Source organism: Ambystoma mexicanum, chromosome 12 (assembly GCF_040938575.1).
Source record: "Ambystoma mexicanum isolate Mex_15411 chromosome 12, UKY_AmexF1_1, whole genome shotgun sequence".
In the NCBI taxonomy this organism is placed as follows: domain Eukaryota; kingdom Metazoa; phylum Chordata; class Amphibia; order Caudata; family Ambystomatidae; genus Ambystoma; species Ambystoma mexicanum.
In genome coordinates, this window is record NC_090936.1 from 918,064,235 (window position 1) to 918,079,558 (window position 15,324).

At 36.3% G+C, this 15,324-nt stretch overlaps 1 protein-coding gene across 7 annotated transcripts in view; it reads right to left on the reverse strand.

Moving 5' to 3' along the window:
- Nucleotides 1-953: 953 nt before the first annotated feature.
- Nucleotides 954-15,324, reverse strand: part of KCNC2 (potassium voltage-gated channel subfamily C member 2) — a 1,087,529-nt gene continuing 1,073,158 nt past the window's right edge. For 2 of the 7 annotated variants that reach the window (XM_069629391.1, XM_069629392.1), the window contains exon 5: nt 954-4,553. In XM_069629391.1, the coding sequence (XP_069485492.1) occupies nt 4,417-4,553 (137 nt within the window). In that variant the 3' untranslated portion in view covers nt 954-4,416. The remainder of the gene's footprint in view (nt 4,554-15,324) is intronic. The other 5 variants (XM_069629396.1, XM_069629394.1, XM_069629397.1 and 2 more) reach the window with 5 other exon arrangements.

Below are 15,324 nucleotides of genomic sequence, written 5' to 3' on the forward strand. Positions count from 1 at the left end.
CATTGCATCGTTCACCTCATTTATGAAATGTTCATGGACTGATTTTGTACCTTTTAACCATGTCCAAAGACTGCTCTTTTAAAGCAAGCGTGTTATTATTGGTTCATGAGCTTAATGTAATGTTTGGCTGGCCACATGAGCCTCGTACATCTTTATTATATGTGGGAAGCTACACAAAACATTGCAGCTTCATCTTCCACAAAGGTATACACTGTGAAGAAATATGTTTATTGTGTTATCATGACTCAGCACTAGAAGTGAATTTGCAATCCATTTTGAGTCATTCTAACTGTAGGAACTGTAGGGTCACACTGTCTTGAAATGTCAAATGTCAACTTTCAACAACCGATTGCACGCCACATTCCGATATATACGTGCTCACACATTCATGAAAGTGCTTTGTGTATGCTCAGAACTTTAAAGGAAGCTTGTTTTCTGTAACAAAACAACATCACATTGAACTACATGTTATAATCTAGGGACAGACAGAGGAACATTTGAGAAGACCTTTTAGAACATTTGAAGTTGTAAATTATATTGTGGCAGTCACAAAATCCTTTTTTGTTAGAATATGGCAGCCATTCCTCCAGAGATGGCAAACAAGTTAGTGAATGTATAGACATGTTTCAGCTATGTCACCGATCCTTCTCCTGTTCTTTCTTCCACCTCTGCAACTGATTACACGTTTGATCATTTCCACCAGGTCTTAGAATGGTCTCTGTCTGGCATTGTGAGCTACTAGGAGTTGTGCCTGTTGTGCAATGGTGGATTTTATGAAGCGAGGTTGACACTAGGACGATTGGAGAAGTGCAAGACCTTTTCTAGAGGTAGGCGTGAACAGGAATGAGATGCTCTGGCCACTGCTGAGCCCCACACTCTATTCATGTAATACCCGATGACCTCTTAAAAGCAACAATTCGATAAGAACATACGAAAAAAATACATGAGCCATGTTTCAGGTGTGTGACAGTTTCCTCTCATGTTCATTTGCCTTTTATTCACCTCTGCAGCTGTTTACATGTTTGTTGATTTCGACCAGAAATGTGCATGCACCTTGACACAGTCACAACAGGGCCACAATACAATGTTTTACCACTGGGATACGGTATGTCCCTACATTCATGTTACCAAAGTGACAAACATATCCTGAAGGAAAGCCCACTTAACAAGATGGAAACAACAAGATTATCCCAATGCATGAGCTACAATGCAATATAGATATAGACATGTAATAGACTAGATTTATTTACCACAGCATTCACATTTCCTTTGATCAAAAGGTATGTCATCTTTTTTGTGCAAAATATACATTTTTTAGGTTATAATTGTAATACACATTGTATATTTATTATGCTGGATGTGCCTCCTGCCATACAGTAAACAATGAAATACATTTAAAGACAGGAGTTTGCTTTGAACGAATTTTGATAGTTTGGAGAGACCATGAAAAGATATTGTTGCATGTGATCGAATTGTGTGGCATTTCTTTGCAGTTGCATTGCTCTTGTCACAGTTAATTCCAAGTAAAGGTGGTCTCATTCTCAATTAAACACGGAACATCCTTTGAATAAATGATGCCAGTAAATCAATAAAGCAATCATGTGTAACACAATGTTCACATCCAATTTTCATGAATTCAAATGCATGGCTGATACACAGACTCTCGGGATGGGTGTACGTAATACTTCATAGACACAGTCATGATACATGATGAGATGGCCTTTCTGTGACTCTTGATGCAAACGGAGATAGGTGGGACTTTTATGCAGACATTTGGCAATGAAGGCTTGTAAAGTCAGCTTCACTCGGCAGAGATGTCAAACGCTGATGTTCAATGCACACATTTATTTACAAGTGACCCATCCACAAGGGTAGGCCACTCACCAGGGGCCATGCAGCATCCTTTTAGTCTATAGGTTTCATAGCAGCTTCAGCTTTACATCATGCCCCTGCGGACTCTTCGGGGCATGATATGTTTCAACATCTGGACCCATTCACTGTCAGCAGTCAATTTCCAGTTCATTCAGTCCTTTGTATGGCTAAATTCCATTGTCCTTTTTTCAGCAGTCATAAATCCATGATATATTCTGTATATTCTGCGTAACACTGTAGTCAATAATAGCAGCACCAAATGTTAAATTAGGTCCATTGCTAAGAGCCTTTTATAGTTCGATTTCACTAATGGAGATGTTAATAAAAAATGTATCAATGTACATGTCTAAATATCAGAAATACATTTTTGTTAGTACATTACTGTAAAAGAACATGGCATGCAAGACTCGTAAATATATATGTCTAAATATATATTTAGTTTAGATGTAGTAAAGAGCATATTGAGTGAGGGGTGTACTTACACAGCATAGCTCTCAGGCATAAGTCAAGTCTATGTGATTGCTTTTGCAATTTAGAACTTTAAAGTGGGCTACTTTTGAGTATAGAAACATACTTCTGTTAAATACAACTTAAAATCAAGTTCATATGTGCAGCCAAACACTACAAGATGTCTTTCGTGCAAATAAATGAAGGTCTGTTGCGATTTGCCAATAAAGTGGTCTTATTAATTGCTTGCACTGTATTAACTCGGAAATAACTTTTCGACGATACAAGGATGTTAGAATTGCCTTAGATATAATGAGATAAAGTATACATGTGCATTTCTTTCTTTTTCTGTCATTTGTCAATTTCCCAAATTATGTGTCTGGTTGGATATGTATTACTCTGCAAGAAAGATGCATTAATCCTACACTCAAATAAACAATTTAAGGTGCACTGTGACGATTGAAATTGCTTTTAATTGCTAAATTATGCTTAGGTGATGAACATTCATATTTATTTTGTTCCTATTGCACATCCAATCAATTGTAAACTTATTTGGTCAAATTGCATCCTGAAGACTATCACTGAATCATATAACAGTGTGCACTTTTTAAAAAGGCAACAAGCTAGAGCATTTTCGGGATATATATTTTAGGGAAGGTGTGCAATTAATGGTGGTAAACAGAATGAGTACACTGTATTTCAATCTGTAGTTTATGCAAAAGAATTTAATATTGGCGGAAATCAGTAAATACGAATTTGTGATCACCTCGCATTAATGAATGAGTTAGCTATTGCAACATTAGAGTATGACTGGGAAACATGTACTCACGCCACTATATCACAAACACGTCACAAAGGGCATGTTAAATAGATTTGATGAAGAAAATATATGATTGAAGTACATAATTAAAAGTGAAAAGTGCCAAAAAAGAAAATATAGCACATGAAATGATGACAGCATGCTGATGTTCACTATATACGTCAGGACAAATGAGGATTAACAATGTCTACCATTACTAGTCAAACAAAACTTGCATAGGAGACATGTACCTCAAAAGGGCAGCTTTTTATAAATGGAATGCTAAATAGTAATATGGTTAAGGCTGGTAAAATTAAAATCATTTCATGAGCTATTAGTCATTGATGTTTATACAAAAAGCATGGATCATCAAAGCTGTGATTAGCCCTAGGCCACTGAAAATGTCCAAAACAGCTGGTGTTGATATATGACTACAGTACCCAGCAGCACTTGCAACTTTAAATATGCAAGTCTGGGTGGCATTTACCTTTTGTCTCAAGTTTTGTGAATTCCCCAAGCCATTAAGAAAGAGATCTGACTTCTGCTTGCGTGTAACCAGTTATGACAACCTCTTTGCAGTTATCTGTGTGCAAACAACCGGAGACATTCAGAACTGAAATACAGCATCCTAATACAGAAGTAAATCAAGAAATCAAACCATTAAAATATGAAACAAGAGGAGAGAAAAGGGGAGAAAGAAAAGCAATCCTTCATAGAGAACAATTGGTCATTAACGTTCATGTTATCCAGATGCTACAATGCAAGGGCATAGCGCAGAGCCAACTGTAGTCCCAGTGATCTGCAACACTCCTTTCAGATGATGTGAAGACAGGCTCATGCAAATGAACGGTTACATAGCGAGGAATAAAGACAATGCCCCAAACATCTTCAGAATGGATTGGAAAGCCACAAGAAATGAAGGTCCACAGATGTGATTATCAAGTGGAAGCACATTATTTTAAATCTATCTCCCTGAAAATGTACATGATTGTTCAACATACTGGCCAGTTGTGTCCACTACGTGTCCTTTTATTGCCAGACTCAAGCAGGGCATTTGGTAGATACATGGAAAAACGTTATATTACAGTAGATCATATTTAAAAAAAAACAATATAATGTCTGCTAACAAAATGGAATGTATCAGTATTTACATTTATATCATGCATTATATATATATATATTTATATACTGTATATAGTATTACTTGAGCCTAAGGTTAATGCTACATTTAATTGGTTCCATGATTTGGTGGAGGTAATTGTGTTTTAATTCGTTTTAGCCGATGGACACAGTCTGGGTTACAAGATAGATGGGATGGGAGATCGAGAGCGTCTGAGAGGACATGGTGAGCTGTAAGGTGATGTAACTGGAGACAGTCTCAGAGTATTGCCTGCCAAGCCAGCTATGTTGTTTAAGCTTCTGGATTTTTCGTAGCCTTTTACAAAAGAATGCACAGATATCAGTTGAATTCAGCCAGAAAAGAAACAGTTATACAGTACAAAGCAGTGCAGTCACATGTGCCACAGTTCTGTCACTTTCAGTAGAATATTTCACCTGTGAACAATGTAATGCTACGCCCTTTGACAGCTGTCAAATATGTCATGCAGGCTCAGCGTTACTCTGTTTTCCAGTTACTCAAAAATAAATGACGTTAATTATTTTCAGATATATTCAGGCCACCAACCAAAATGACTAACTGTACGTGTAACATTGCAATTATGTTATTTGGCCAAATACTTTGGAACTTAGCAGAAACATGCAAGACAGTTTTGGAGAAAGTACAGTTAGAGTTGGAGTGGTTTCAGGGAAGCATTTTGCAGAGGGTATGCGTGTGTGTATGTGTGTATGTGTTGGGAGCTAAATCATGTGTTCTTTCAAATTTTACAGCATCGAGTCAATGACTGATTTCCAAGGTAAAGATAGTGTAAAATAGTCTTGGAAATGATACAGTAGCAGATATATAAATTAATGGGGCATTGCAGTAAGCCCACCTGAGACAATAAGACAAAACATAGAAAACAGGTACACAGTGTACATACAAGCTTAAACACATGCACAGTTAGCTGGCAGAGAGTAAACAAAGTTCTTTTTTGATGACCCTGAAACCGAATTAAACTGACTTCCTTACTGGTAGGAAGCAAGCCAATTAGTGAAAGTACTGTAGATTTGACAGGCGAGTACCTCACGTGATGTCAACAAAGAACAAGCACATGAAGTGGGGGTGTGAGGAGATTACAGACATAAAGGCAGAATGAATAGATAAGAAAAAAATGTGAATTCGGATGAGATAGGGTTGGTGGGCTTAGTACACAAGCGAAAATGTACCTATGCTAAACTGCCGTATTATGCATTGATGAGGAGAGTGGACATTATGAAACATATGGGTAAGATTGATGGCACAAATGAAGATCTTTTATTTAATCAAAAAATACTCTATTGTGAAGCCCGGGCAGCAGAGATATGCCATAATTTATTTCAAATAAAGTAGTAATTGGAAAAGAATTTGAGTGTTTTGAAAGCCTGTTGGGTTTATTCAATACATAGTTTTTTCTGAACTAATTTCACAAGACTGAAAGCAAGAGTAATTGACCCACTCCAGAATCCAGCCATATTTAGTACCATGTTATAATTTGTACTATCTCCGGATCGCTCCATTTTTGTTCTGTCAGTAAATAAGTATCTTATGTTGCAATAAATTGTGGGTTTTTGCATTTTTAGATATTATTTTCTGTAGTCCTAGCACGATTTCTATCTTGGTTAGTCAAAGATTTTCACCTTTTCTCTACCTTGTTTACTGTCATTTTTAGGGTCAGGGCAAACCATGTACCTTGTTCTCCCTACGTGAGTATCATTGCATCAATGACTGTGATGGTCCGCACTTGATGGCAATCTTTTCATCAGTTTCATGGGGTACCACTGTGCTGTAACCCACCATCATGCCCACCATTGTTCCTATAGGGAGTGAATGTGATAACGATGTTGCAATATGTGGTGATTGTTCTTTCAGCCTCTGGGGCTCCAGGGATACAGTGGACATGACCAAATAAGAACATATTGTTAATGGTGACTGAATGTAAGGTTACAACCACACATGGCGAGTTTGTCTGGAAAGAAGTCCATAAAGTTTAAATATGCAACCACCACTGATTGGGTAGCTTCAAAATATGTAAATAATTGCAACCTTGTCATTGACATACTGTCCCTTACTCTCAGATCAATTCCCTATAGAAGTCACTGGACAGCTTCAGTTACTTATAGAACATTGAAGTTTCACTTTGGGACAAGTAGAAGAGGCTGACAAGATCAGAGATGAGAAATCCCTGCAACCTTTCAAGACCTTCCATGACCATTTTAATAGTGAAGCTCTTCCCTGTGACTGCAGAATGAAGGCATCTTCCTACCAGGGTGAGGTCAGGAACAATGCTCTATCCACTTGACTTGAACAGCCAATCACATTTGTAGATCCCTCTGCACTTGGTAGTTTTGCTTTTGGGTTCCCTGAGCCACGTCAGTGAGAATGTGAGACTACAGAATATAGATGCATGTAAAGCTCAACTAAACATGCCAAAGACAGCACATACACACCTAAGGGGCATGCATTAAAAAGAGCAATCTCCTTAACTGGCAGGTCAATGCTGGAATTGTTCTGTAACCTTCCAGCAATGCAGCTATGACCACCCTCTACCTCCTTGACTACCATGGGAATGTGTTATATCTTTGACTCAATGATACAGATTAAGCTGCTCTCTAGTACCTAAGAAACTCTGAGATTTGTAAACAGGACCTCTGCAGTCATATGCTGCATAGCTGACAGCTCAGACACTTTTGAAGATTTGTGATTATGAAGTCTCAAACAAATTGATGCCTGTCCTCTGGAGTCTATACAGTAGATCTTGCAGCTAGTTATTACAGACCAAGAGAGAGAAACCGGACTGTGAGGTACCCAGAACCAGTAAACGCCATGGTAACAAGAAACTCTGACTGTGCACCTCACATATTTCTTCAGTGTTAATGGACCTAGCATCAGGATCATCTATCAACCATCCAATCAGTTATAAACTGGCTTCAAAATTGTATCCTCTGGTAGCTTTGCATTGTGAATCAGCTGAGAGTGGTCCATTTTCTCCGTAGAGCACCCTTCAATGAACGTTGACTTTATGAATCTCTGATAAGTCCTACAACCACCCTGTTCCTTTCCCACAACCACTGTGTTGCTTATGGTTAACCTTAACAACAACTATTGAATGTATCCATTTATGGCATAGGTACTTTCTACCTGTTACCTTACCATGAGATGCACATAAGCATTTACCTACCTTATATGAAGAAAACAATATATACTGTTTTGATATTTCTTTAGTCATTGTTAAAATGTTAATCTGTTACCCTGTCACCTTGTCCATCCTACTCCCCACTCTCGAATGGATACCTGGACGGTTGTTCTTCTGTTAATGTGAGTGGCCTACATTGAGCCCCCATAAGGAATAAGTAAAATCTGGATAATGTTCTCCTATAACCCTCCGAGATAATATTTAGAAACATTATCAATCAGTCATCTGTAGGTAATTTCCAGAATGAAGAAATGTAAATAATATGAGCTATAGCACAAACATTCATTATTAAGTCTGATGAATGTAGCAGACTGTCCTCCTTATCCTAAAGAGGAGCATGACCTGTGCCTCATTAGGGATTCTATTTCAGATTAATATATGATCACTGAGAGGTGTCGGGGGAGTAAGCATCAAAAATCAATACAATGCAAGGTACATCAGTATTGGAGAGAGGTTTCAAGCAAGCAAATGTTTGTAACATATCCTCTCTGTTTTCCCATTGAATACTGAAGGATATGCTTTTTAAATAAGCCACCAACACAAGAATGTATGTCTTGCAAATACATTGTTTTAAGAAGAAATTAACTGGTGACACTCAGCCTTCTAGTTCTTAAACAGAATCCAGATAATTGTCAGATTCTGGATGTAGCTATTTTTAATCAAAATGTACTGTAACTATGCAAGTGATGAAATGCCATTTACTCTTTGAATGTGTTCACATTGATGATTGTAGAAATGCATTCCAATGCAAAAAACATGGTAGCACCGTTGTGATTTTTATGATTAAAACAATGGATTTAATTAATGTTTTCTGATTTCTTTTAATCCATGGTCTCATGTAGGGTATGCTTGGACTAATTACATTGTATTATTTAACAGAGAATTGTTGAGAAAAAGAATGCACCGATCATATACCTTTTAGTATATTTAATGTATGAATGCATTGATTGAATTAACAAGGTGTGCTGATTTATCTTTTTTTTAAATGTGCCCAACCTTTTTGTAACAAACAAAAGGAATCCAAGCCAGCTACGTAACTACAGAAAATCTTCAAAATCATGTAGTTCATATAGTTTGGCCTCCTTTGAAAAGGTGTTTCATAGACCACAACTAGAAACTGCTACCACAAATATTTCTCCTGTTGTAGTGCTAAAGGATGCAACCAAAATTGAAAGGCCTATTAACAAAGAAAAACTGCATTCCCACCTGTCATGTCTATTGCATTTAAATGGAATGCACATTTTCTAAAACAAGTATGTTGTACTTTACTGTATCATCGTATAATGTGCTTTTCCCAATCCTGTTATGCAAACGGTGCAAACCCTGTGTAGCATACCTATTTAATATGAACGGAATATATATTTGCTAAAACAAAGTCTATGTGCATTGCATTTTATTTCTGTAATGGACATATCCGTCAGAACATGTGTCAGGTAAATGACCAGTTTAAATAATGTTCAACTGCAAAGGCAGATTGCACACATGACGTAGAACTTGTGTGCTAGAATACTATCTTATAGAAACTTGAAATCCGTAAATTAAAAACTGTGCCCTCTTAAATGTTCCAGGAAAATATGATGCTACTTTAGAATACTAGATAACAGTACACACTAGATTCACTTATATTAGAGGTGATCAAATGCAAAGAAATACAATCTTGCCCAGGCTTGTTACAGGCAAGTCTCTTACAGGGCAAACTGAGTTTAGGCCTGTTGTTAGAATGCAAACCTCTTAAGGCCATCTGCTCAAGCCAGGCCTTTTATTCATCGTCTGATAAATACATTAGGCTGGGATCCACCAACAGAGATACATGTTCACCTTGAAAACAATTGAATAACAAGAAGTAAATATGCTCTGAGATATACATTTCTACTGTCTCCTGTTCACTTTATGAATTAAAGTTGATCACATGCACAAGGTCTGCTTTTCACAGAACAATGTTTCAAAACGGTTTGAGATACACCCAGCTTCAACATCTCTGAACTCTGGCTCAGTCATGAAATACCATCTGTGCAAGTTTAATGGATGTCTTGGGAAAAACCCAGCCTCACTTTAATGCTTAACTTAAATGGGCCAACATGAACAAAATAAACAGAATTGAAACGTCATGGCCATTTAAAAGAGCAAATTAATATAAAACCCATTTTGGAAGCTTGACTGACTCCCCATGTTCGGGGAAGCTTGACTGACAGTATAAGCCTAAACACAATATATTAATATGTATAAATTATTGATAAATGTACAAATATTTAATCTCTTTGCCATCCTACATGCCACTGGAGCATGTTACATGTCTAGAGTAGCGAAGTTGCTGTCTGATCCCAAAAATGTACATGCCCATAAGAAGTTCAGAACAAAAGTTACAGAACTAAATGGATGTAGGTCCACATCTCAACAGAATATCTCCTTGTCACATGGCTACATATGTTGGATCTATTCAATAAGGGGTGTTTTCACTGGGAGTCTTAACTTCTGAGAGGAACCATTGGGAAGACTCAACCAATCAAAAATGATATGTCAAATGGCGCTGCTTGAGAAAATGTATCCTCCATACAAGCCTAAACCTACAGGAAGTAGGGGTAACTCTGGGATTCCAGGAAGGTTGTAGATGGGGAACCTGTGCCCAAAAAGGTCAGGACTGAAGTGGAATATTACCATGAGATGATAGGAGGACTCCCTATAATGAGTGTGTCCGATGGAAAACTGTAGCAAAGCATTGCTTAAATAGGACCTCATTCACTAGGAGAAAATTCTAAATAGACTACGGGAGGCTTTGATGACTGGGCAAAGTGCCTGGAGCTATGTGATGCTGTGCTGGTTCTGTCCATTTAAAAGACAACTCCAGATGTGAGTATGAAAACCAATGTAAGATCCTTTTGGGGAGTCCTTTACCATCTAAGCCACTGAATGGGGTGGTCTGGGAGGAGAAACATTGGGAATTGATTTTAAACAGAATGTCATAGCATTTTCAGCATTAATTGTGAAATGTTTTCAAACAGAAGTTGAGAAAGTTCTGTGTGTTCATAATTGTATTTTAAAACTGCAATTTTTAAAGTGTACAGAGGTGTATTAAACTTTTGACCTGAGAAAGCCATAGTTAGATAAGAAGAGAAATCCTTGTACATCCCGACCATTCTAGAGGGAAGAGAAGGAATTTAATTTTCCCACTTCCATTCCAAGAAAACAATTCTCGTTTAAATGACTGTTGAAATCTTGTTTTGCCCATTACCCTGAAAAAATTACTACGCTGCATTAATTGGGCTCTAATTGCCAAGCAGGAGTGGGTTGTTAGTGTATTTCTCTTCATAACATACTATTTCATGTTCCTATCACTTTGAAAGGGACAGATAGGTAGTACGCTCTAAAAGTGAAACCACTGTTTCCAAACCCAACCCATAGATTACAAGTACATCGCATCCCACTGTGTGCTTAACATGCATTATAACACTAGAAAACAGCAGAAACCTATGCCTGTACTTGATCATCATGTGAATGAAAGCTGATACAGAATGTAATGCATATGGTGTTGATTTTCCCGGCAGCAAATAATGTTCAATGGCATAAGAGAAACTCCAGCTAAATGTTAATTTTACTTTTTTTTCTGGTGCCAACCATTGTCATTGACCATGGAGATAATAAAATGTATTACATTGTCTGTGGTTAATTAGAAAAAGAAATGATGTGCAAACTGACAATCAGAAAAATTGAAAATACCTTTCCTATCAATGTCTAGAAATATTTATATATAGAGTTGATTAATAGGAATGGATATTTGCAGGTTTTTAAAAATATTGACAAAAAAAGAAATGATGTGCAAACTGACAATCAGAAAAATTGAAAATACCTTTCCTATCAATGTCTAGAAATATTTATATATAGAGTTGATTAATAGGAATGGATATTTGCAGGTTTTTAAAAATATTGACAAAAAACAGGAGGGTTACATTTTTTATGTAGATAGGCTGCCTGTGATTTTATAACATTGTTGGCGACTTCCCCAGCATAAAGATAGGGGACCACTTTTGGTGCTGATTTGTTATTTAATAAAACAGAATAATAATCTTAATACAGCATGTTTTTTATCCCAGAATTTTTGGGTACAATTGTGGAATAGCAGGTGTTAGATCAATGGATGCCGCCTTAATACAACTAGTAAATACATCATTAAGTAAGCCAACATATTGCATACCACATGTTCAAGGGGACTTTGTTATTTTGTTGTCAAAACAGAAAAGTTGACAGGTAACTAGATATATAGATAAGAATATATATATATATATATATATATATATAGATGAAGTAAAACAATAACAAAGACCAGACATATGTGGTGCCATTTTTAATATAAAAGCATATTTAAAAAGAGGATGCATTGACACACAATAGGCCTTCAGTAATATATGTTCAATAAATCAATCAAAATGTTCAATGCATCCCTGGTGAACATCTTCAATGTCTATTTGGTATATATTTCTATCTAAGTAACAAACAACTCTTTTGGGCAATGTTTTTAGAAAGGAAAAAGGGTAACAGCTAATGAAACATTTTTACTGAGTTACCGAAAACCCTAGGGTCATTTTTCTGGGGTGATCATCAAGTGATGCATTCATCAACTCCCATTGATAACCTCAAATTTGTCTGGGTAGTCACCCTGGGAGGATTTTGCAATTCAAGTGACAAGAAGATATATTGTACAATGTTTGTTCTGATGGTCGTGAGCACTGTTGACCATAAAGCACTCTAGGACCTACTAGCATAATACCCCATTATCCCAAGTGATATATAGGGTTTACTTGCAGTTGCTCCTCTCACTAATTCAGTTCCATGGCTAAATGTGCATTTAGACACAGGTGGGGATTAGATTCTCTGGGCACGGAATGTTGGTCATTGATAACATGGTTTCCTGAACAGTTATATTCTGATCATTCAGCAGTGGATGAGTTGGAACAAGCAGCAACTCATTTGATCCAGTTGAGAACATATTGTCTACAATCTTTCAGTTAAGATTGTTTACACATAGCTTTACCCTTGAAGAAAATATCAGGCATCTGGGTGGGTGTTTCTATTCGCAGTAAGACTCTGGGTGTGAAGTGTGTCATTAACAAGTTGTATCTTTGTTTAACTTCAAAAATCCCAAAGGCAAGGGAACCCTGAAAATGTATACTTCAGGAATTAGAACCACCTTAGTAATATAGCTGATGTTCACTGTGGGATTCAATTATGGCAACTCACTGCATCTTGGGATTCAAATGGAATATTTGCCACAGGTATAGATGGCACAGAATGTGGGTCACATGTTGTGCTGGGCTTTAGGAACAAGGGCCATTTATCCAAATGAGACCTACTCTTTCATTATCTTCCAGCAGATCAGAGATTTCATTTTTAGTGTACCTGACGATATAAAGATCCCAACAAACTGCTTGAGAATGTTTCCCCTTGTAGGTAGATTCATCAGTTGCAGTTAGGAAACATAGGGCGCATAGCTCAAACTATGTTTAATCAGACTTCAAAGGGGGGTGGGTGCTTTGTAAATCTAGTTCAGGGTGCATTTTCGTGTCCACTTGGAATGTTGCCAGTTATGACATTTTTTGAAAGCACTGATACGTTTCTAACCATATCATACACCAAGTGTGTTACTCTCACAGCACTAGCCACAGATACAGGTGTATGGAAGTGCCATAAAAAAGGAAAAGGGAGATGAAGGATATAGGAATATGTATCTTAATATGAAATAGTCTACAAAACACTTTAAGAAAGACAACTGGCTTGAGTGATAAAAATTTGATTCAATATAAATATATTTAAATCATTACAAAGTCCACAAGGCAATTTTGTGGAAAATCCAAATAATGAATATTGTGATATTAATATGCAAATGAACAATTTCCAATGACCTTAGTTTCCTAAAGCTGAAAGTCTTTATACAAATTGTGAAAATAAAGTATTTAACATTTCAAACACAGAAAGCTATTCTTTGGAAATTAAAATATGTACACAACTGTAACCTTCATATGAAGAATTATGGCACATGGTGAGTGCTTTTGTTATGTGTTGGGGTCATTAGTCATCATCCTCAAGAGCATCTACAAATTAGAGCATATTTTCAGTTGTTTTACAAATTCACAGAAAAGAGCCCGTCATGACCAGAGTTGACCACATTGACCATAGAGTTCTCTCTATTATTTCAATGAAAAAAACAAAGTACAATTACTGCCAACTATGCATCCAAGTTAGTGGAGAGCTGGAACACTGGGCATGTCAGTAGAATCAATAGAAATCATTGGCAGGCATACCAATACAGCAAACAACATTGTTATACTTTATTAATAAAGAAAATACCAGGATATAATAAAACAATTACAAAATGAGCTACTACAATAGCAATTCCAAATGTCCAGTAAAATCAGAAGTTCAAGCCCCCACAGGCTATATTATCTGTGACGCTAATGTTAAAAATCATTGATTATACAATTTTCTTCATTGTATGCAGTCCTATTTCTATTTATTTCAGATAAGTTGCTTGTGTGGTCTTCAGCATCATCTTAGGTTGTTGCTACTTTCATTCCCAATATTCCAGATATCTAATTTTCCAAAAGCTACGAATGTGCTTATTTCTGAGTAACTCTACTTCCTGTGCCTTGACTTAAATAATACACAGAATTATGCAGAGATTACAGTTGAATCATCTGGTCATGTGGGGCCCAGTGGCATGGCTCTCTTCTGTGAGTTTGTTAAACTACAGCCAATATGCTATATTATGAAGATGTGTTTACTGCTGAAGAGCAATAATTCCCTCAAAACCATTCAGATAATGTACCATTTCTAATAAAACACCTTTCTGTGTTTCAATTTTAAAAAATGTGTGTTCACAATTTGTGCTATACTCAACTCAGGTGATTGTATGTATGAATATTAACATAATTCCAATTACTGATTTGGAATGTTCAACAAAATTACTTTTTGACTTGTTCAAATATATTTTTCATGTGGCTTCTTTCTACTGACTGTACATCCTTTTCATTGAATAATAAACAATACGTATGCTGTCATAGACTTTACACCTGCTACTTTGGGGTATTGGAACAGCTGGTTTAATTGTACTTTACAGCTTCTGAAATTGGATTACACACCATCTTTGACAAACGTTTTTGTAAGCAAGATCTGTTTATGTTTTTTCATTATTGATGCATGCCCATGTTGATTGAGCAGCCCAGTGGTGGACTTTAAATAATACCTATGCACAACATGGCATAACATAGTATGATGAAGCAAAGCCACATTGCTGAATTCTTAGGCGACGTTTTAAAACCATGCAGACTTCAAAAGAAATCACAGTCACACATAATGGGACATTTTGTTCAAACATGTCACAACGCTTGCTAGATAAGGTAAGTATTATATTTATATTCCAAAAGCCTTGATTAATGATTAAATAAAATGAACATGTGATTAATAATAGAGTAGGGCAGTATTTATTACTCCAAAAGGAATCAGGTTTAATTTGTACATAGACAAGTTGACAGCAAATGATTGTTTAAAAGGGATTCCTGTAGGAATATTGCCATTCAATTTGGCTAAAAAATAATACATATGATGTTTAATTTTTCTTTGAAACTAGAAGAATTAATTAATGTATGTATATTTTTTTAGATATTTAGATATACACATTTTAGCAAGCAAACAGTAGCTTTTGTATACTAGTGATTAATTATTAAGGTTCAAATAATACCTGTATTAAATGATAATGCAGACATCATCTCAATGTAATATTTATGTTATAATAATGCAAATATCACAGTACCCAATAAAATGAATTAATTAACTAATGTTTTCAACTGGTAGATTTATGGTTTGATATTTCATTGAATGATGTGT